We start from the raw sequence: 20,831 nt of genomic DNA, 5'->3' as shown, positions 1-20,831 counted from the left end.
GCAGAGGTTTCTTATTATGCCTTAATCTCTTCTTTCTTTCTCTCCTTCCTTTCGTCTCTTTCTCTCTCTCTCTCTTTCTCTATATTTCTCATCTCCTCCCACCCAGATTTGATCATTCCAGCTCGCCGCATACTTGGACTTTCCGTCAGATCGGGTATCATCAGCTGCGCGTGATACACGCCTCCGTATAATCTGCAGTTTTGTGCCACTGTCGTTCTATCCCTTTCGTTCACGATTCCGGTACCTTCGTTTTCGGTGAGGTTACTTTAAACTCGCAGTTACGTATCCAGATGACACGTTCAATCGCGAGTTCTCGTTTTCTCGCGGCTATTTTCACAGCGGATAACGCACGTTTTCGCCGCTCGCCCGTCCGCGAAGCGCCGCGAATAAACAAGAGAATGAGCGAGAGACCGTGGAGAGGTATGGCGAGAATAACATTGTCATCGTGAAGGCACGCGATGGATAAGTCGAACGGTCGTCTTCGAATCAAATTGACGTCCTGCGAATTCAGAGTAACGACAGAAAATTGGCGTTCCTTCCGTGTGGATTCCGGATTCTAGAGAAGCTTCGAAGCAGCTCGAGCAACAGTAGAATCCAAGTGGCGGCTGTGGTAAAGGATATTAGCTCGAAAATCCGAATATATAAATGTTCAATGACAGTAAGTAAGCTTTAAGGTAGCGAAACTGTATTCTGTAATCGTAACCGGCCGCGGACGTGTCTTATAATTATCGTATAAATGCGGTGGTGCACACAGGTCGTCCGGCCAGTCCTACAAAAAGGCATTTCACGAGTCGACAAAAAGTTTCAAGGACAGAGATCGAAAGTGTGTGGTTCCATCGTTAATTCGGCGCCGGCATAAACGCGTGTTCTAAACGTAAAATGACCACATCGCCGATCCCGTTCGTGAAGTTTAGACGTATTTCATTGAGAATCAATTACTTTCCTGGAGATCCACAAGTCTCTTAACAACTTATTCGACTTTCATATAACGAGGAAAATTATATCTTTTGTGCTGTACACTTTATTAATTTTTTTTAATTAAAAAAAAAATGTATATAACTATTAAAAAAAAAAAAAAAAATTATGTATTGAATATATTCAGTATTAATATTTAATTTATATTTAATATTGTGAGTATCTTGGAACGTATGCACAGAAAACGTTAATATTATTTTGAATATCTATCGTTAGTATAAACATTACAGTGTACCAAGATGCTTTTTAAGTTTGAAAATAAAGCAGCCACGCGTCGCCAGGTTCAATTAAATGGATAATTTAATTTGCCGTAAATTATAATAATGCGGCGATTGAAAATAAGCGGCCGCGGATCGCGCATGTTGATTCAGCGAAACGTAGCTCGGTGATAACTATATCATAACACGATTGCGATTGTTCCTCGTGCAATAATGATTACCATTGACACACAGTGAAATAAATCACAACGTTAATTAGAACATTTTTTTGTAGAAACTCCGTTAAACAGAACTCTATTCCGTTTGAAGAGATAGCAGCGGAGTGAAGATCGACCATGGATTTTCGTATTTCTTGTTGGTTCATTTTTTCTCTCGTTATAACTTTCGTAGAGAGCTATGAGTTCGTCAACGCCGATAGCAAATGTGAGTAAGATGAATATTGAGATATTACCACAAAATTATTTTCTAATCTCAATTAAAATAAATCTCGTTAAGATATACAAAAATATATTACGTCGTGAAATAACGCTTAAAACCAGTTTGTTAATAAATAAGTATTAAAAATAAAAATTATGACATTTTAGGGACGTTGTGCTTAGTCGATAGTGTGCATACTACACAAAGAATTCTTTCGCTTTGCCCGAAACTAGCTAAGAGTCCGATAGAATGTGTCATAGAAACTGATAGGCAAGTATAACGCAGCATAATAAAATTTTTTTTTATGTAAAAGATTTATTTCAGTTTCACTGCTTAGAAGTTGTAGTATTTCTTTTCAGAAAAGCTACATCTCTATCCTTTCTTCAATTTTTTAAAATTATTATTAAAGATAAGAGTTAAAAGAGTACATTTCGTAACAATGTGTAATAATGTCTTACATAACATAAGTGATTTAAAATAGCAATTTATTTCTGACGAATTGGATAGAGATACGGCTTTTTTTAGGAAGACCGATTTGCAAGCGGAACTCATTAACAAATTATTTTAAATACAATTGTACTAAATATATTTCTTACAATAAAATAATTCTGATTTATAGATTTAGTTGTTTACGCCGAGTGAGCAGTGGTGATGTCGATATTACTGTGTTGGAACCAGAGGAACTTATGGCTATAAGAAATTACAAGCTGTACAATGTACTAGTCACGAATGAATTAAGACTTTTCCCAGACGGTAATTAATTACAATAAAATAGTGTGTGTTGTTAACACATAAATAAAGCGTTTTACCTTAGCCGCAATAAATTTTGATTAATCATTGAACAACTTTATCGTTCAGACAGATTAATTAAAAAAAAAAAATTAACGCCAATTGTATGTTAACTTCATATGTTTAAAATGATGATTATCTCAAATAAATTTTTTTTTTTTTATTTTTTTAGATGATTATCGTTTTGAAGTAGTAGCCATAGCACATAAAAATGTGCGACGCATATGGGGCGTTAAAGGCAAACGATTGTGTCACCCTGGTTTAGATACAGTCGATGATTGGACTGCAGCTTTTTCAATGGTTAGTAAGCTCTATTTTGAATGAGGCTCAGATGTGCACGGTATCAAATAAACGCCATTAATCAGATTACCTAGTTAAGTAGAGTTAATTAAATTTATATAATCTGATTAGTGGTGTCCATTTACCACTGTGAGCTTTTAAGATCATTCCTCTGTTGTTTTTGACACCGATTTACTCATTGGGCAAATCCGCATTTATTTAATTACCTCCTATTTCAGTACTTCGAAAATATGATAATTAAAAAGGAATGCGACGCAAACATGACGTTATTCGAGAACAGAATGCACGCTCTGTCTAATTACTTCGAAGCGGCCTGCATCGCTGGTCCCTGGTCAACAGATACGACGTTTGATTATCAATTGAGTACGTATTCAGTTACAAGCATGTATGATTGATCTAAAATCAAATAAAACTATTATTAAGACAATCTTTAATATAAGAACAAACTATATGTATGAATATCGGCTTTAAATACGATATAAGTGTATATTTGTGATTTATTAACAATCGCTATTTATTTAAAAATAAAATTATTTTGCGTTTTTTTATTGTATTGCAAAAATTAAGAATTTTTATTATTTTTCGCAGAATCGAAGTATAGAAATCTGTGCGCTGCTTGTGAGAGGCCAGCCAGTTGTTATAATACCGATAAATACTATGGACGAGAGGGAGCACTGTTATGTCTTACCGACGGCATGGGTGATGTTGCCTGGGTCCGATTGGGTGATGCTCGCGTACACTTCAAGGTAATTAGCAAATTAGTCTACGGTCATTTCGATTGTAGTGTCTTAAAAAAAAAAAAAATTATAATTTAAATAGACTACTCAACTTACAATATTAATATTAATTAAAATATATAGCTTCAAATGATCGACGCGCAGGATTATAAGTTTTTATGTCCTGATGGCACCACAAAACCGCTTAATTTCAATAAACCCTGCGTCTGGATATCGAAACCATGGCCAGTTGTCGTAGCTAAACCGTAAGCGCTTTATACTTTTACTTCGAAAAATTAGATCAATTGTGTAGAATTAAAAGATTGAAACTTTCGTTTTTTTTAATTATTAATTTTTCTCTAGGAAAAATGCTGAAAGTATCGTTCGCATAATGAATTTGATGATGAATAGAACATCTAGTTGGGAATCAAGCGTTTTACAATTGATGGAAAATTATTACATTACCGCGACTGATGTAAGAGATCTGCAAACACCCGACGATTACTTACATCGATGTAATGTATCTAGTATAACACAACTACTTTATCTTTAATTTTTTGAATATTTTATAACTAATTAAAAGCACTATAATAAATACACCTGTTAAATAGATTTATTAATGATTACTGAACAATTATATTATAGCGCAAATGGATTTTAATAGTATTTTTTAATTTAAAGTAAGTAAAGTATTTATTAATTAATTAAAAGTTCTGATTACAGATCCAAATTTCCTGAGCGCTAACCTTCGAGCCGGCTGTCAGCCTTCGAGAGAGATACGTTGGTGCCTAGTATCCAATCTCGAAAAGCGTAAGTGCAGCTGGTTAAAAGACGCTTCTTTAGTTTACGGCGTGGAGCCGTTGATCTCTTGTTTCCAAGAAAGTAGCAGAGAAGCATGTATGGATGCTGTACGGAACAGAAAAGTGGACATTTTTTTGGCACGACCCGAGGAGCTTCTTAAGAACAGAATGTAAGTAAAGAACGTGAATGATCACCCAGCAAACAGAATATTTCGACAATGTTATAATGTCACTGTAATGTCGCTGAAATATTCTGTTTGTTAGGCATCGACTGATAAAAATTAACAATAAATTCTCTCACACATTTGATTCTCGTTTTTTTCCTGCAGGATGGGTTTGAAACCTATTGTCCACGCAATGGCTCATAACCGTCAGGAACTAAACAGGATCGTGGCAGTTGTCAGGAGAAATTCTACATTTAGAGTCATAAGTGATCTCAGAGGCGCCAGGGCGATCTTCACGGGCTACAGAAGCGTTGGTGCGGTTACATAAATGAGATATAATTTTGCATTTAGCTTTTAATCTAATTATTCCATCATAAATTTTTGATTTTAGGTTGGAATGCCTTTGTCACGCTAATGAGAAACGAATCTACCGAAAACTGGGATTGCTCGGACGCGCAGGCTGTTTCGAATTTCTTTAAAGACAGTTGCGTCCTTGGCTGGGACAACAAAGATAATAATAACGAGCTCCCGGCGAACTTGCACTCGTTATGCAAGGAAGGTGAGATCCGACGAACACATACAATCGCAAATGAACGTAATTATAAAAAAATATCTAATGCAAAGTTGATGGATAGAGCATTAAAAATTCTCAAGATTTATAATATGTGCAAAAAAGATGTAAAATGCGATATAATAGCGAGGGAAACGAATAATTTAATGTAATTGCACAAAATTACGATCGTTTTCCAGATGCGAAGCATGCGGGCGACGATTTAACTGCTTTTAATTATCTGACTTCCGGTATCGTCGACGTTGCCTTCGTAAATCTGAAGATCATAGAAAACAAAACGGAAGCCAGTGAGTTGCGTTAATGCTTACACCTAAACCACATTTTTGGGTACTATCTGATTGATGCCTTTTGATGTTGCAGGTGATTTTTATTTCGAGAAGATCAGTAATAGTAGTATAAATCGATTGCCGAAGTATCGAATATTGGGCCTGACTTTGGCTGAAGCTATAAAAAGGATTCCATATTTGCTCGCTTGGACGTCTCTAGGCTCAGTATAACTCTTTTTTTCTTAGCATGATTAATTAATAATATGTATATTAAATTTGCAAATATATTATTACAATTTCATGAAGTTATTCACAATATAAATTATTTATTTTGGCAGATAGTGTCACACGAGAACATCACTGATTTGAGACGTCAAGAGATCTATACGATGCTAGTCGAAATGGACAAGATATTTGGAAGAAAGTTTAACGGGCAAGCACCCACATTTTTGCTATACGGGCCGTATGAGGACAATCATGGGGTTATTTTTCCTGTAAGTTAAACGCAAAGTAATTTTTGTATATATCATATACAATATTATAAATGGAAGTTTTATTGTTATAGGATGGCACACGCTATTTAGAGTTATATGGTCATCAGACATTAAAGGGACGTAGTTACGATCAAATTGTGGAAGAATTCATACGGCAAAACACCTGCAGTGTTGCTAACATATGGGTTTTCTCGAGAACTCTTTTTCTATGCACAATAATATTCTTCATTTTAGATCCATTTTAAAACTGACGGAAAAACAAATTATGCTCTCTACAAAACTACAATGGTATGTAAATAAGATAATTCATTATTGGTGATGCATAATAATTTTGCATGAAAAATTCTTTACGAGTGTTTTACTTCATAAAAATTAAATTTAAATATTACAAATATGATATTACTTTAATTCGCATAATTTTTAATTATACATATTGAGAAATAGTTCGATGTATGTATTATGGAAACTTATAAGAAACATCTTTATCTTTGAATTGGAATATATACTTCAAAGTGTTTAAATTATTAGAAATAATTAAAACAAATAACTTTTTAAAATATTTGTCAAATATTCATATATATATATTGTATACTATTTTTTTTCTGTGTACATATATATTGCATATGTATATGTAAATATGTAATATGCATCGCATAGATTATATACGTATGCATAACATATTATACACATCATATGTACATATTTTATACATATATACATAAAATATGCATACATACATATTATTTGTATATGTATGTATAGTAAGACCTCGAGTAGTTCAACACTTCAATAATTATGCTGTTTTAAACAATTATATAAATAAAAAGAATAAAATTCTTAATTCTTTTTATTTATATAATTGTTCAAATTATAAATAATTATGTAAAAAAATTAAAAAAAAAGAAATAAAATTATTGGAGCTTGTTGAACGATTGCAACTATCGTGAAGTAAACGCTTAATATTAAAAGACAATTAATTATTTAAAAAACTTTGATATAAAAACTTTTTTTTAATTTAAATATAAGATAAAATTACATCATCTCGCATATTTCGTTATCAATAATGAATCACCTATGTCAAAAAACGCAATATTAAATCGGCTAGGATATATATAAAATCCTATGTATATTCGATTGTATAATACCTTCATTTGTTCTTATTTATATATTTTGTACAATATACTATTATAAATATATGTATAAATATGTTACGAATACTATTTTATCTACATCTAGTGGTATAATAGTATTAATATTTTCTGGACGGAATTTTGTGATATGAATATTATATCATAAAAAGATATAAATAAGTGCGCGAAAAATCTCATTTGTCATACATAGCTGAATATATAAAATTATAACAAATTAATCGCATTTTTATTACAAAAAATGGAAAAAAAACTCCATATAATTCGAAATTAAAGATGTCTATCGTTATGTGTTACTAAATTTTATAAATAACAATTTCAGGATAACGTAAAATTGTACATCCCTTGTCAATTAAAAAGTTTAACTTGTGTTTGACTAATTTCGATGACTAGTATTTCAATTATCTATTGTGATAATTGCAAGTGCATACTGTGTGTATATAATGGAAGTATAAAACCCTACAAGTCTTTTACTATATTCAATTTCTTTAAATAGTAATATAAATTGCAATTTCAGAAAAACTAGTGGTGCTTATATAATTCTCTTCTTATAAATATCTATTTTCGTTTACGATACCGAAACATATCGCGAAAATAGGTTCAGTTCTTGTAAAACTTCCTCTTTCTTTGAATAATAAAATTCTTTTTTCAACTTGTGTACCTCCACATTACCAGATTCCGTGCCTAAAGCCTGGAAAACAAAATATTTTAAAATTATGGAATAAATTTCCATCTTAAAATCGTGTGTATTTTTTTAAACTTACCAAATACTGATTTGTCATATCTTGATTTATTTCGCAAGGAGACAGTTGCATACTACTTATCTTTCCCCACTTTTTCGTAGATAATATATGCACAGGACAAATATCACTCTGGCTCAAATCCCACACGTAGATCCTGTTAAAAATATTTATAATTATTCAAAGTTTATTGTTTAAATTTATATTATACGTAATTAAATTATTTATCAATACTTTTGTTCATGTCGTGAAAAATTCTTACCGAGAATTATTGTCTAAAGTATATATCGTTAACGGTTTGGTTTTCGACCATTGCAAAGCTTTAATTCCATTTGTATATTGTTCATTTTTCAATTGTATAATCGGTCTTTCCACATTTAAGTAATGAAGCCGAATCGTTCCGTCATCACAACCAACCTAACGGACACAAAGATTAAATTGATAGTAATAATTGTAACGTACGAGCAAAACGTCGGCAAAACCAAAAGGCCTCCGCGCCGCTATATTAAGAGATTTTAGAATTATCCCTTACATAATATAGATGCTTGAGTTACTTTACTATTTAATTCGATAATAATAAAATAAGCCTCAAACCACGAGGAAAGTCTTACCCAGAAAAAGGATTGACCAAAGGGGCAAACGTCAATGCAAGCTAAATTACCGCATTCACCTGTAATTTTTATTTAAAGTAAAATTACTGCTATTATAATGCGCGCTTAAAGAAGAAACATGAATTAAAAAATTTTTCGCTTAAATTATGTGTCACAGTGAAGTGACTTTTCACTCACTTATTTCAGCAGGTTTATAGGTTAATGGATTAGTTCTATGACCGATAGTAGTTGCATGCAAAACATCAGTACTGTTAGTTGCGACATAAATGTTATTTTTATTTGCACTATCCACATGCATATCGATAAATGTATTCATTCTAAAAAAAATTCGACAATTAAGGAAACTTTTAACATAGATATATTGAATCTTAGGAAAAAAAAAAAACTTCAAATTTGTTGTACTTACATTTCTGCATTTTTCCTTGTTAAAAATGTTTTTTGATTCTTTACGAGTCTTATGTCGCCCCAGTGAGAAAGTCCCAGATCGTCGATATTTATACCCATGTTATGTACAATACTCCATATTATAAGACAACCATCCTCATCTAAACTGCATATCTGTTAAATTCGTTTAAAGATAAATATAAGTCGACAGAACTAAATTTTAACAAATTAAAGTTAATATTGTAACAATTGCAACCTGAATGGGGACAAACTTGTTTATTTTTTCCTTAGCGAAAGCAGTCTCAGTTTTAGATAACACGCGTATCGAAATAACTTGTGATGTATGCGCATCTAATTCCGCAGTTGTCGTGTAAGTAGGCGTTCTAATTACCCAATCTAATTCATTCGCTTTATCCGTAACTTTTTGATGCCACATTTCGTCTTCCTTTAGATCCCAGAGACTTAGTGATCTAATTTAAACATATAATTTTAGATTCACTGTGCGACATAAAATCGCGAAAATTTGAAGGACTTAAATTCGTACCCGTCCTCGAGTCCGGCGAATACTGTGTTGCAGTTCGTTAAATGGAAACAACAGGCGGTAATAGAACACTGTGAATAAAATAACTTTTTTGGCATTGAGGGCTCGGAAATATTCCAAACACATCCGATGCAGCAGTCGGTGATATAATCCTGCTTACTTATGGTTTCTATTTCCTGTAATATTTATAATAATTTAATTGTAATTCTAATCGTGTTGAATAATGAAACACGTACCTCTTCTGCTGAAGCATGTATAGTAAGCAAAACCTTATTTAAGACACTCGAATAATGTATGATCTTAACCGGCCTGGTGGCTAAGAACGTTACTGTATCTACAGAGAGCTTCACGAAGCCATCGCTGAACGATAGCTCGTCTACGTCACTTTGAAACACGGTCCCGCCGTGTTCTTTTTCTTCAAGCAGCGACAATATAACCGCACCCGCTCGGTTGAGAAAATTGTTTAACCGCAATATGTCGTACGATGGACGCGATAAAAAATTGATATCGTCCGTTTCGTCCAAATCACTCCCGACGCCGATTTGTTCCTGCAAAGATTATTAAAGAGTTAAGAATTACACTTAACGACGAATTCTGCAAGCATAAATTATTACCATTTTAAATAAATATACATCTCGTTTGTCACGTAAGTTTTCTCTACAGGTAACTGGGAATTGTGTCCATTTATTTTTGTGAGACACCTCGTCCGTTTGTATCTCAACGTCCATATTATCGTCACCGGTTTGAGTAAACGCCTGCAAAACACAATGCACGTCCAATAAATAATTAGCCCGTTCACAATTAGTCGCAATCTTTTACGTACTTGTTGCGTATTTAACTTTCCATAATTTCTTATAAATTCGTCGTAAGGCACAGGGTTGCATTCCAATATTGACCACTCCATGAAGTCAAGTTTTATCATTTCCAACAGTTCTTCGCCTCTGCTTCGAAGTTTTTGCGAGTTCTGCAAGAGACGGTAACGTATCAATTTAAATGTACGAGAATAATGTCCTCCATGTTATAATACATTAAAAAAAAATTTACCTCTTTATGTCGAGTCTTTTTTGGTTTACGAAAGTCGATAAGAGGTATTTGAGATAGCGGCGAAGACCTAGTAAAGTCTCCAGAACGGCTATCCTCGAAGCCTTCATCAGTGGATGAAGGCAGAGATTTATTTTCCGCTGGTCTATCGTCGCTGCTTTAAATAAACGTTAAAATATTAGATTATCCAACGATATTTTTTATTTTATTGTTTTTAAAGTAAAATATTTTAGAGAAAATCATGCAAATAATATGTAAAATCACAAACCTAAACGTTTTGCTAACAGACTCTTTTAATTCAGTTAACGACAATGTGTTTGATTGCGTTAAGAGAGCAGACTCTACTCGCGCCGCCCGTTTTTTCGCTTCTGCGAGATCGTAATGTCCCGAGTCGAGCATACGTTCCTCTTCGACTTTTGTGTGTTCTGTATTTTTCTGCAAGAATTATTCCTTTTAATAATAATTAATTCCTCTTAAAAAGTAACTTTTCCGTTCCTAAAAATAATTACGAAGCAATACCTTCTCTTGGATTTTAAGTTGAATAGGTTTTAATTGGGAATCACGTCCACTGCTATCCGATTTCTCGCTAATTGAAGGAGTATCGCTGTCAGTGCACTCCTGAAAGTCCGACTCGTAATCCTGAAAGGTAAAACAAAATAATTACGTGTATCCTCATTTAAAGTTCTCATTTATTTCTCCTTATCTTACCTCAAAATCGTCTTCGTAATCGTAATCTGCCTCATCCGAGTCTACTTGTTGCATTTGAGATTTCTCCGCCACGCTTTTCTTTTGATTTTCCTTGTCCATGACATCTGATTTTTTTACAACGCTGTGCAACATCCTTACTTCGCTTGGACTCAATGTCCTTGATTTCCTACGTTCTTTGGATGGCATTTGTGGCTTAACTCGGTCAGGGGCAGGAAAATCTTGCAATTTTTCCTTATCTTTCGGCGTCCGATTTACAACAGTTTCATTAGACTTAACGTTAGGCTTGCTCGTAGTTGATTTTGGCATGTATATTGTACTCTGGCCTCTTTTCTCTGAATACCCCACTTCTCTGGATTTTCTCTTCTTTACCGTATTGTCGTCGTTTAATTTAGTAGCATTTTCAGATTTTGTCTTAGATATTGTACTCCTCTTTGTTAATGACTGACTAGAAGAAGTATTAAGCTGACTAGATTTTGTTCGGGTTGATGATACTTGCTTAACAGTTTTAAGTTGAGAAGATTCAGTGAATGGTTTGGTGGTACTTTTAGACGATTGTGCTCTTGTTGAGATATTCTGTAATAATTTAGGCATTCTGTTTTCATCTTTTCTGTGCTCAACCATTTGGGACTTTCTTAACAAATTAGAATCTGGTTTTTTGGACATTTCCACATTGCCTTCGTCGCTAGACAACGTTTTTACTTTAGATTTCACCTGTGTCTTGATTTCATTTTTGGATCTAGTTTTCTTGACTGCTCCCTAAAAAGCAAACAAATTATTATTGCAAAATTAAGTTTATATTAATATTTTTTAAAGTAATTTAATTCCACTCGAAATAAATACTTACTATTTCAAAAAAATACAGAATAAATATTTTGAACGACTAACAAAATGATAAAATTAACAAAATTAATTGGAGTAATATTTAAAGTAATTTTTTTTTTTTTTTTTTTTTTTAGTCAGTATTATACACATTAATTACTTCTATATTTTTTAAACGTAAAACAAATTGTTACACAAACGATTGGAGTTTCTAAAACCAGTTTCTTCGATCATCGAGACGTATAAATAATACATGAGAGAAGTGAGTCATCCCTTGGTAATTAATAAGAGAACGTAATGAGATCTCTTTTTTGTGACAATAAATTATACAAAATTAATGCTATCATTTCCTCTATCTATGCACGGTTATCATCATGTTCTTTACGTGGCTTCGTGAAAAATGTCGATAAGTTCGAGGTTAACGTATGTATGATTGTAAAGCCTTGATTGTGTAAATGTTAAATTACGCGTGTTAGCTAATACAAACGAAAAAGAAGGAAGATAATACGTTCTTATGGTGGAAAATGTATTATACGACTGGCGACCGAGCGGATATATTAAAAGCTTTTGAAACACTTACTTTATCAGACATTATGTCGCTAATTGATTGGAATTGACACTATTGACAATTGCAAGCGATCCTACGGCAACCATGATATAAACTAATGGAACAGTAGCGCCTCAAACGAATTTTTTTGCAATTGTTACTTAGAGCATACGTTTTATATATCAATGGATGATAAGAATGAATATTACCTTGCCAGTAATATTCGTCTCTACTGTGAAGAACTTTTGTAAGCGCGTAACTTTTTATTGGCTGCATAAAAAAATTTTTTTTTACAAATATGGGTTAACATATATGTGGAATAACGTTCTATTCTGCTTCCTACGTTATTGGTACTGTTGTAATAGAAAACTATACTTTCGTTGGACGATAAACTTCTCTGGATCAATTTAACATACAAAACTTTATCTTGGTATATTTTAAAATCAATCTATTGCGCGAAGAATATCTTTAAAATTGTAAAAATTAAATTTTTTTTTTTAATTTAAACGTTAATTAATAGATGCATAGTTTCTGATTAATTTGTTATAAAAATTGTTATTATTAGAACAGAATATTAAAATTAGGCAATAAATTAGTTATTTAATGTGATTAACTGTATGCTTGCATTAAAAAAAAAAAAAAAAGAATTTACTTAAATTTCTAGATTAATTCCAGATATGTAAAGTATTCTAATCGAACACAACGATCTTCTGTTTTATAGAAAGATGCTTAGAGCTCGATGATCGGACTTATCGACTGTCTCACTTTCTTACGCGGTTGTCTCTCTCACTCCAAGGACCGAAATCTAATGGTCAGTTTAAACGGAGCCTCGGACGCGAGAACGTGTCGCTAATTGCTCCGTAATTACGCGTATTTTCGTCCGCGGATAGGACAGTCCCGCGTACGAATAAGTGTCGACGTCGTCGACTCGGTAACGAACAATCATTTTTTGCACTTCTGCATCATTCTCCTCATCGTCTTGTGCTTCGTTTCGTGCTTCGAAAAAGTGCTTCGGAACGATTAGGTTACGTCGCGGGGTTCAGAGCGCACGGAGCGTCCGACGTTTCGGGCATTTTCGACCGGCTTCTTCCATTACAATTTACTTCGTCAGGTTCCGGTAATTGTAAGAGTGAGAGATCCGCACCTCGTCCGTCTCTCTTCGTCGCAGCTGGAATCCTCATCCCGTTTCGAACAGCTGATTTTTAAAGTAGTCGAGGAAGAAAAAGTACGCGGAGAACATTTCGCATCGCGGCCCGTTTCAATCGCCGCTTGTCGCAAAGTTCTCGGCATCGTTCATCGGCATCGGAGGATCAAAAGTGACCTCGCTTTACGTGAGCAACGCTACGGATATCGAAAGTGCAAATTTATACTACGAACGATCGTTCGTCGCGCTTCTTAATTTTAATCGTAACAAATCGCCGCGATAATCCACCGTCGTTCTTTCGGTCGTTCGTCTCTCGAGTGAGTGTTTGTAATTAGTGATCGTGATTATAAAAAAAACCAGAGCAGTGTAACACATTGTTAAGTGATATGAAGTGCTGCAACGCGGATACTGCAACGCAGGATAATCCAGAAACTGCCACGAGAGGAAGGAAGGAAGGAAGGAAGGAAGGATGACTCGAAAATAACCCGCCCTAACCTAATCGAAAGCTACAAATGTAAGTACAAATCACTCAATTGTAATTATCATAAAGAAATTTTTATAATTAATTTATGTCCCGAAATATAATAACGCGCGTAAATCAGAATCCCTTGAAAAACTGTGCGCGCGTAGCGCGCCCATGACTTCGTCTCGTATAGCAAGAATTTCTAATTTGACACTTTTGACAAGAATAACGTATCTCGATTGCCGAATCAGCGATGCGTGTGTGTAGCTACCGAAGTTCGGACTGTGGAAATCAAGGATCCAAGAGAGATTGCGACTGCTAGTCGCGTAGTTTCAAAGTTACTTATGTCTTGCTTTCGCTAGAATACCCGCAACCGTTTGCATGTGTTGCAGTATCTGTTTGAACGTTTCTCCATCGTTGCTTTAAACATTTGTATAGCTAAGACACCGTATATTATTTCGAACGAAGTCCGCAATTTATACGAGATTACTCGTATCTCAAAGACAAATACGTACATTTATGCTTATGCGAAATTCTCATGTCAGCACATAAGGGAAAAAAAGGCAAAAAAAAAAGAATGAGTTAATAATTCCTTATTTAAAAAATAATCTTTATTTTTATATTTCATACAATTTCTTTTTACAATTTTATTATAATTTATATCCTAACTTATTTCTTAAATCAGATCCAATAATTTTAATAATTAAATCATAAATTTCCGCAAAGAAATACATTTTTAAATCAAGACGTCGCTGTTGCTTGTTGGAAAGCATGAAAGATTCAGAATATCCGGTACGTGTATAATCTTTACGATTGCATTTTTCGATAACGCACCGCTTTCAATGCGTCGAGGGTCAACGGATCAAAGACCTATATTACTCTCGGTTTGTGTCGCGCGCTGCAGCTTGAAAAGCTACTCTGCATGGTTTACAACTCTTTCAGCTTATTTCTAGGCCACATGAATTGTCGATTCTCCGCGCGAGATTCTCCGCTCGACAACCGCGCGAGAAACGAAGTAAATGGAGGCGAAAACGAAGATAGAAATCTTCAGACCTTCTCGAGAGCGGAAGTGGCGCGGGCGTGATTCCCTTTCTTTATGAAATTACAAAGGCAGAGAGGAGATACTACCAAGATCAATTTCTTCTCCTTTTCTGCGCGCTCGACTGACCCCGGGATTTCTACTTCCTTGCCTAACTGATAATCCAGATATTGGAAAAATCACAGACAGAAACTTTCTCTCCCGTCAGATCTTTGAACTGATTTAGCTTGTTGATTCCAATATACGCTTTTCAAGTAGAAAGTGACACTAAATGCGTGCATTTTAATTTGAGATTTATTAAATATTTATTAGGATCAAAGTAACGATAGGCCTTGTCTTTGCAATTTGCTTAGAATTATATTTCCTTCATCAGGTTGTCCGATTTTTATACACTTATTTGATTCTGATTCATCGAATGCTCAAACTTGTCGAAATGAATAAATCATGCAGTATTAATACAAAGAGTCGAGCTCGTCAATCGGAGAACCGATTATCTAGCCTCTCTATTTTTTTTGTCTAGCCCGACATAAAAAATGTGTGTATCTATCCCGGCGGAGTTCGATAAACTTCCGTAGCTCCGACATATTTGAAACTACGAGAAACGTTATTTAATAGCTAGACCGGTTTTCTGGTGGCTATCAAGATTCCTTTCGCATCGGCTCGGTTTGTCGATATGTTTCCGGCGCGGAAACTAATACCGGGCGATACATCGAGAACGTACGTATCAGATTACGTTGCCACGGTATGTGGCAAGGGGGAAACGACGTTAGATACATCAGTTAAGTCGATTGTAATTACGTGCGGCGTACATGAAATATGTACTCCTCAAAAAGCGTTAGCTGAACGATGTCTTACTATCGGGTACTTCGTTATCAGGAAGCGTCGCATCCGGTACTCTATCAAGATAATAATAATACGGGAATACTGTCGTGTTAATTTCTCCCTCGCGCAATCTCGGACATCATCATGAGTGTCATGCGAGTCTTTTATATATGTATATATCTCCACACGTATAAAAAAAAAATATATATATATATATATATACATCTAAATTTGAAAATTTTTCATGGTAAAAGCTGACGTCTATACGTATACGCGCCCGATGAAAATGTCGATTTACTCTTGACATAAAACGCTTTGATGCGGCGTTTATCAAAGTGTGCTCCTACGCATCAAATCGGCTGTCTGGATAACGCGCTATCGATGGGCATCGACTGGTAAAATCGCGAACACGAATGGCCCGTTTTATCGCGCCCATTACATATCGCGCCGGGAATATATGGGTTCAACGCAAAAATGCAGGGCGTGTAATTAGTTCCTACGTAAATTCTGTAGGAAATGACGTGGTCGCATCCACGGGTTTTAATAAAAAAAATAAATAATTAAAGAAGTAAATTAATTAATAAATAAAAATGAGATCAACAAAAATGGAGCACGAGATAAAAATAAAATTTTATATACCGTGCAGCTTTGATTAAACTTCGTCTACAGCTCTCAAAGTATCTCATTATCGCGTGTTTAATGTATGACTTTACTTTACGATGTATTATAAAATTAAAAAAAAAAAAAAAAAAAAAAAATAATGTTGAGCCTCAATTCTGATAAACGCGATAAATGGCACTATTTCTAATAATGTAGAAGCAATGTATTACTGAAACCAACGAGGTAAAAAAAAAATAGAAAGAAATAAAAGTCCGTAGACAATTAATCAATGTTTCAAACACTTTTCGTCATGTGATTGATAGCCTTTTTCTTGAGACGTACTTCAATCAGTTTCAAAGAGTACTTAAATACAAATACTTATTAAAAGTATCACTAATCGATACATAGATTATTAATTCATGAGATTCAGTTTTTAAATAAAATATTGACGGACTGTATATTTTAAAGTTTCACACAAGTCGCTTTTCTCCATATTAAATTACACAAGTATTTTTTTTACATTTATATAAAACGTATTTTCAACAATTTTAATTCATAGAAATAAAATTTTTCAAAACCTTGGTTTTATTAAAATTCCGTCTACTTTCGCAAATAAATTAAATATGTTATACATTCAGAAAATATTAGCCAGTTTTTCTTAACGAGATATACGCAAAAAAAATACTCTGGAACGATTAAATAATTCTAATTCACGAGACCAAAGGTACAAGAAGTTGATATATCATGGTTAAACAAAGTGATCAAAGGGTTAATCAGGAAACTGCCGAAAATGAGCTTCGGTCGTGTTACTAATTAGAAGCTAAAGCATTCGACGGCCGTGTCTAATCGTTTAAGTGGATTTCTGCCGATTCGCACGAAGCCCGTGAGAAAGCGGCTCGAAAACCGGCCGGCGATTTCGGCGCGGAACGAGAACGCGCTGTTACATCGAAGAGACCGGCATGTTAATCTATACATGCGTGTGGTATGACGGCTCGCATATGATAATGAAGGCGTCATTAGTAAACTATTATGCAGGAAACTATTATCGTGCGTACGTGAGCCCCGGACAGGCGCAAACGGACGGACGGAAGCGCCGCGTTACGGGAACGTAATTTGAGGATTATGTCCGCTCGTATATTACAGAAGGAACAATGGCCACAGTGACGTCACTGTCGTACAATCACGTACGTAATCCGTGTGGATCTTCTGGAATTCTCCTCTGCCGCCGCGCCACTCTCGAACCTTCACCCCCTTTCAGTTCTCGCCACCGTGCGCGCCGTCACCGCCGTCGCTCATCCCTTTCTTCCTTCACAATTCTCCTCGGGTCCGCATGCTGGTACCACTGTCACCGGGTTCGCGGTGTCGTTCCTTTAAGCTCGAACGAAGTAATACGATATGATCCGCCGGGATTAACTTCGTCCAAACTGGAAGGAATTATTTGAGGGCGGACGAGCCTGTTTCGCGTAGGAGCCGAATCGTAGCGGCACGTGAGACGTCCCGTAAAAGCTGGCGCATGGCACACCCGGGAGTTATCGTTAATACCGCGATTACGGTAGCGCGATCCTTATTGTTAGGCGGCTTTTGAATCGAGGGCGAAACGGGGGAGGATGTGTAATTAATACCGTCCGATCTTGATCACGCGAACCGCAGCCCGGACTTCCGCGAGGGTTCGGCCGAGTTTGTAAATAAAGCAGCTTAGAATTTACGAGCACGTAATCGTATTTGTGAATTGTATATTAGGCTATATATTATTTCGCAACATATGACAGCATTAAATGTGTTTCGACAAACTCAAGTTTATAAAAAGCGCCTTTTGTTTGACGGCGAGCCCTCGTAACTTGGTCACTTTATTTAATTTAATGAATTCTTTTTTTTCCCCATTTTACGCTCCGTCAAATTTAAAAATATGAAATTTTGACGAAACAATTTTCCGTGAAAGCAATGTGCGACAAAGTAGTAGATCATAAAACTAACGAATAGCATAAATAGGCAATTTTTACGCTTAAATTTACGCGCAACAATTGACATCGGGATAAATAAAGTTCAGTGATAACGATAGTGCGAATTTACTTGTTAATTTGTATTTACTATGCCACTTGGTACAGTCGTCGGATACTTCGTATAAGTAGAACATGAGTACGTCGATGGCAAGTCTCGCCGCAACTTCAGATTTTCCCAAGCGAGAAATTACTTATCGCTCTCAGCGCCGCGACGGTACTTTTCCTGAATATTATTTGCCACCGCAAGTAGCTTCTTATATGAATTTTCATCGAGGAATTATGCTTTCCCGCGAACGCGCGCGAGGTTGCTCAGAATCGAACTTCACGCCCAACCGAGCTCCTCATTCGACGTTGATGATTGTTAATGCTGCAAGTCGGTTGAGCTGTAAAGCAAGAACAATGGCGCAAATTATCATTTATATTACTTCTAAGTAAGTCCACTTTACTAAGCGGGGGATATCATGAATATTAAATGTACCGTGTGGTTTATACACCACCTCTTTCAGCCTGATAATGTAGAAATATCTATATGCGATTGACGATTAGAAGAAGACAAAGTAATCTCGGGACATATCTCGCGTGACTTTATCCAAGATCAATATCTGCGTATATTCCGATCCATCGATGCAGAATACAATAAAATGCTCGATTAAACTCACAATAAAGATCGCGAGTCTACAAATTTGTCTAGGGGAACGAAAAACTATTTTTTTCGAGATCGCGTACTTTATTTCTTAATATTTTCCAAGATCCCTCGAATAATATTCGGTATTTTTCAAGTAAAAAAAAATCTCTTCGTTTAATTTCCTTTTATAGAGATTTGTTGGAAAGTAAGTAAAATTTATATTTTTAATTTTTCTACACGACATAAAAAGGATTCGTGTTGCAAAAGTAGTAATTACAAAAATTAATCTGCGTTTTCAAACTAATGTAATATTGTCATAAGCGCAAATAAATTACTATCACGGCGCAATGAGAAACGATGCACGAAAATGTGAATGGTGAGAAATAAACGATGACCGTGGAAGATAAAGTACTCCCGACAACAACAGGAAAAACCATTGGGAGCAAACTTGCGCGATAGAGGGTTAAATAATATGGTGAAGAAGAAAGTAGAAAGAACAGAGAAGGAGAGGCGGAAGTCACTTTTGCAGATACTTCCTCATTTGAGTTCTTTCCGTGTGCGCGGTCATGGCTGATAGGAGGATGGGGTAAGGCAGGGTTTCCTCTTTCTCTTGTCGACCCTTTTATTTAATTAGCAAGTCGGGAGAACTGGCGAGAAGAAAAGCCATTTTCGCACGCGGCTTAACGCCAGCGAACGACGGCTCGGAACGATGGCAGACGTTCCGGCGGAATTGTGGTAATGGGCGAGCGGTTACTCGTAAAAAAGGACCATCCGGTGACAATCGTGCGTATTTTAATTGCTCGGGGGAACGTTTTTGAAGCACCCTGGAGAAACATTTGAACGGAATATCAGCAAACTCTAGGATAAATACAGTTCAACTAACGGCAGTGGTGCCGGATAATAGATAGGCATAAAGAAATATCAGATAAAATTTTATATCGAATACATGCGCGCAGTCATTGAAAGCCACGGAAACGAATGCAGAAACTTTTGCGATCGCAAACACATTTTTTTTTCTTTCTTTTTTTTTTTTTCTGCAGATTAATATTATTTTTATTCAACGCATTATCCGGTAAAAAAAGAAAGCTGAATAAAGTCCACATGTGACAATAATGCAATCGATAGATGCAGGTGGCTGTTAATGGTGGAGGGTAGATTGGCGATACGGTAACGATTCTCGAGTGTATCGGAAAGTCGCCCGCTGTCGTTTGCTAGCTTGTATACGCTACTTGTTGCAGCGCAGCTATCGATTACGAGCGAGGCATTGTAGGGAAACGCATAGTTTGCATGAAAGGTAATTACTATTGTACACCAGCTACGTTCCGAAGCACATCTAAACAATGAATATACCTCGATATCCAACAAATGCACGTGTAAATGCATGTAAACTTACGTAACCCTACCTGCGAAATACATGCAAGAACTATTTTAATATACAGAATTATATGCGCTACACTTTATATTTTGCGTTTAACTTTACCCCTTGATTGTATATTGCACAAGTGCCTTCCATCTTTTTAAATTTAAATTAGCTATTTAAATCCTGTTTCAAAAAGCCATATTACGTCAACTTAAATTTATTGTCGCCGCTTTGCCGTAATAATAATTTTGCACAATGAAGCGAGGAGATAATTCTGTGTTCTCTTAATCATTGCATTATTTTCATTGATAATAATTCGAGAGTTTGCCGTTTTATTTTTTTATTAACAATATCGAAGTGTGCGGCTCGGGTTGAAACTAAATAATCACGGCGCGCTCACAATCAGTGACACGGAATATAACAGAAATCCGGATGAGCCGTAATTATTTGTGCAATTCACATTTGCCTCCCATTCCGCGCGCCACGCCCGCTGTAATCTCTTCGTCACTTCATAAATTTATTACAGCGC

The 20,831-nt window shown here is 35.4% G+C and overlaps 2 protein-coding genes across 3 annotated transcripts; one reads left to right on the top strand and one right to left on the bottom strand.

The window, feature by feature from the left end:
• The first annotated feature begins 171 nt into the window (after window positions 1–171).
• On the top strand, window positions 172–7,075 carry Tsf3 (Transferrin 3). Its single transcript, XM_070663576.1, has 16 exons — window positions 172–658; window positions 1,468–1,616; window positions 1,778–1,880; window positions 2,230–2,363; window positions 2,572–2,699; window positions 2,918–3,062; window positions 3,288–3,445; window positions 3,560–3,681; window positions 3,779–3,930; window positions 4,139–4,385; window positions 4,545–4,693; window positions 4,771–4,938; window positions 5,130–5,237; window positions 5,311–5,441; window positions 5,555–5,710; window positions 5,782–7,075. Exons 2-16 carry the CDS (start codon window positions 1,529–1,531, stop codon window positions 5,953–5,955), a joined length of 2,163 nt encoding a protein of 720 aa, XP_070519677.1. The 5' UTR covers window positions 172–658; window positions 1,468–1,528; the 3' UTR covers window positions 5,956–7,075.
• Window positions 7,076–7,161: 86 nt separating this feature from the next.
• Window positions 7,162–12,393, bottom strand: LOC139106641 (cytoplasmic dynein 2 intermediate chain 1). Of its 2 annotated transcripts, none has more exons than XM_070663574.1 (16): window positions 12,283–12,393; window positions 10,884–11,639; window positions 10,695–10,814; window positions 10,444–10,610; window positions 10,179–10,332; window positions 9,958–10,098; window positions 9,749–9,889; window positions 9,371–9,682; window positions 9,138–9,310; window positions 8,850–9,063; window positions 8,616–8,767; window positions 8,387–8,526; window positions 8,210–8,268; window positions 7,861–8,015; window positions 7,623–7,755; window positions 7,162–7,549 (listed from the first exon to the last, which is right to left on the bottom strand). In XM_070663574.1, exons 1-16 carry the CDS (start codon window positions 12,292–12,294, stop codon window positions 7,427–7,429), a joined length of 2,952 nt encoding a protein of 983 aa, XP_070519675.1. In that variant the 5' UTR covers window positions 12,295–12,393; the 3' UTR covers window positions 7,162–7,426. The 2 variants fall into 2 exon arrangements, with proteins under 2 accessions (XP_070519675.1, XP_070519676.1); XM_070663575.1 differs by having other exon boundaries at window positions 10,179–10,329.
• Window positions 12,394–20,831: the final 8,438 nt, after the last annotated feature.

This window comes from Cardiocondyla obscurior, linkage group LG11 (genome assembly GCF_019399895.1).
Source record: "Cardiocondyla obscurior isolate alpha-2009 linkage group LG11, Cobs3.1, whole genome shotgun sequence".
Classification (NCBI taxonomy): Eukaryota; Metazoa; Arthropoda; class Insecta; order Hymenoptera; family Formicidae; genus Cardiocondyla; species Cardiocondyla obscurior.
This window is presented reverse-complemented; position numbering and strand designations above follow the sequence as displayed.